This window comes from Habropoda laboriosa, unplaced genomic scaffold (assembly GCF_001263275.1).
Source record: "Habropoda laboriosa isolate 0110345459 unplaced genomic scaffold, ASM126327v1 scaffold54, whole genome shotgun sequence".
In the NCBI taxonomy this organism is placed as follows: Eukaryota; Metazoa; Arthropoda; class Insecta; order Hymenoptera; family Apidae; genus Habropoda; species Habropoda laboriosa.
Window position 1 is genome coordinate 93,238 of NW_017100156.1, and position 2,697 is coordinate 95,934.

The 2,697-nt window shown below is 25.9% G+C and overlaps 1 protein-coding gene across 1 annotated transcript; it reads right to left on the reverse strand.

Annotated features, from left to right (window-relative positions):
• Nucleotides 1-151: 151 nt before the first annotated feature.
• LOC108576897 (uroporphyrinogen decarboxylase) lies at nt 152-2,090 on the reverse strand. The gene is made up of 7 exons (XM_017939973.1): nt 2,068-2,090; nt 1,557-1,862; nt 1,215-1,373; nt 927-1,088; nt 659-796; nt 408-581; nt 152-292 (listed from the first exon to the last, which is right to left on the reverse strand). Exons 2-7 carry the CDS (start codon nt 1,851-1,853, stop codon nt 152-154), a joined length of 1,071 nt encoding a protein of 356 aa, XP_017795462.1. The 5' UTR covers nt 1,854-1,862; nt 2,068-2,090.
• Between the last annotated feature and the right edge of the window lie 607 nt (nt 2,091-2,697).

Sequence of the window (2,697 nt, forward strand, 5' to 3'; positions counted from 1 at the left end):
AAATATTATGTGAATTATAATTTTAACATCACAGTAAAAAAGTGGTCGTGATTAAAATCAATCAGATATGGACTACACTTATGTAACAATACGAATTTATTATAAATTTTATACTCTAACAAATATACAAGCAAAAAAGGATTTAAATGAATTATATTGAATGAATTCCTTTGATTAAAGCCGTAACTGATGCTATCGGCGTATTTGGCTGAATACCATGTCCCAAATTCGCAATATATCGAGTTTTACCAAACATCATTGCCATATTTCGAGAACGATCAATTATTTCTTGCTATATAAAAATAAATATTGATTAGTTTAATAACAAATATTTATTAGAAGTGAAAAAATGATATAATGATCACTTTATGTTATGTATACTAATTCCTTAGTATAATAATACAGACCTCAGAAGCATATAATGCACATGGATCTAAATTTCCTTGCAAAACAATATCAGAACCAAATCTTTTCCTTGCTTCTATAGGGTCAACAGTCCAATCTAAACCTAATACTTCATAGGTTTTTGATTTTGCTAATATTTCTAAAGAATTCATTGTTGCACCTTTAGGAAAAGCAATCTAAAATTTGTCAGTTTTTAACCACTTTAAAGAACAATATAATACAATAAACATATTACAATATTAATTTTACTTACCATTGGTACTTCTGGAATATTTTCTTCTTTTAATCGCTGCCTAACTTTTTCACTAATTTCTTTCAAATATTTAAATGAATAATTTTCAAATAACTCATCATTTAAAAAATCACTATGACTTTCAAATACTTGTAGTAGCTGTAAAAGGAAGTAGAAATATAATATATTAATTTGTTATTTTCTTTTTATATTGACTTATAATTTTTCCTACTTCTTTATATACATTTGTTTGACATTTTAAAATTGACCAAGAAATATAATGTTATACCTGTGCTCCAGCTTTTACTTGCATTACAAGATAGTCTATTATAACATTTGTAATCAATTGTAAAAGTTTGTGAGAATCTTCTGGATATTTGTATAGCCACTCTCGTGCCTTTGTCATTGTTGAACTACCCCCACCTTGGATCATGTAGCTCATTAGTGTCCACTAATAATGTACAAATATGAATACTACTAAAAATATTTTATGAAATATCTGTTTTATAACATAAATGTTTTATAATGACACATTTTCTAACAATCAATACATATATTTAAGAACTGTTCTACTCACTGCAGCACCGGTAAAGCCAATTAATGGTACTTTCCCTTCTAATTTATGCCGTGTTAAAGTTATAGCATCCCCTACATATTTTAAATCCTTTTCTACATTTGGTTGAACTAATCTAACTAAATCTGTTGGATCTTTTATAGGCTGAGGTAAAACTGGTCCCTAACAGTTAAAAGAAAAATGTTATACATATATTTCTTTTACTTTTATAATATTTTTCAAGTCTTTGATTTCTAAAATGCTAAATAATATATGCTAGGAAAAATTTTGTCAATAAAAAATTACAACAAATTTTTTTAACACAAAGATACGTTAAAACTTATAATTTAAGAGAATTTAACATACTGTTCCAGGAACCATTTCAACAGTTAAACCCATAGCTTGTGGAATGACTAAAATATCAGAAAATATAATGCTAGCATCCAGGTCAAATCGCTTTATAGGTTGTAAAGTTACTTCAGAAGCCAAGGCTGGAGTTTGACAAACAGAAAAAAAATCATGTTTTGATCTGATTTCTTGAAATTCTGGAAGATATCTTCCAGCTTGACGCATTATCCAAATTGGAATACGTTCTACAGGCTCTCCTTTAGCAGCTTTCAAAATAAAATCATTTTTCAATGGTGGAAATTCTGTTTGTTCCATTATTAATATCTGGAAAATATATTAATATTTAAAACTAATTAATGTTCACATAATTAATATTTACACAGTTACAATTAAATGTTACAAAAATATACAGTTGAAAGGAAAAATAACATAAAATTCAAAACATAAAACTAATGAGACCATATAATTTTATACAATTTTTGTAGTACTTCGAGTATTACTACAAAATCGTTTATCATTATGCACTTACCGTAGGAGAGTATAAAAACTCTATAAGAACAAGTTTAAACAGCGTTACTTATTTAAATTTGTATATGTTTGATTACAAAGCAATTTTTTTGAATGTTATTTTTAACCTATAAAAATATTTATATTCAAACCGTTCATGTAATAAATTCTTTCTTAAATATTTTTTTCTGTTTTATTTAAATATATCATAAAGAGTATGAATATATTTCGCTATGAATTGCACTTTTGCCATATAGTACGCGACGATTAAAGATACTGGATGAAATTTTTAGTTGTAATTTTCTAGTCTATTAGTCTATATTTTATGGTTAATTTAATCAATCAGTTTTATTAAAATTTCTTGTCAATGATTTTAACTTCCATAATTTTTATCATTATATTTAAAATTAAAAATTACATATAGGTATTGATCTTTCTTTCAAAATTGCAGAAGTTAATGAAAATAAAAAATAGCAGATACATTTTCTTATAATTCACTAGATCATACTTTATGACTGTAACCAATTACTGTCATTGAAAATATTTGAATAGAATAAACGTGGCGCGCATTGCAGTAGCTGAAAAATTTGTTCTTTGAGTTGATTTACTTTCTCGGTTAAACTTTTAGGAAATAGTTGTTAATAAAAACGTT

What these genes read in the sequence shown, in the direction of transcription:
- LOC108576897 (XM_017939973.1), bottom strand. Translation starts at nt 1,853, where the DNA reads ATGGAACAAACAGAATTTCCACCATTGAAAAATGATTTTATTTTGAAA. An exon ending in ATATTCCAGAAGTACCAATG is followed by an intron (nt 582 to 658) that starts GTAAGTAAAATT and finishes GACAAATTTTAG; the next exon opens with ATTGCTTTTCCTAAAGGTGC. An exon ending in GTGCATTATATGCTTCTGAG is followed by an intron (nt 293 to 407) that starts GTCTGTATTATT and finishes ATTTTTATATAG; the next exon opens with CAAGAAATAATTGATCGTTC.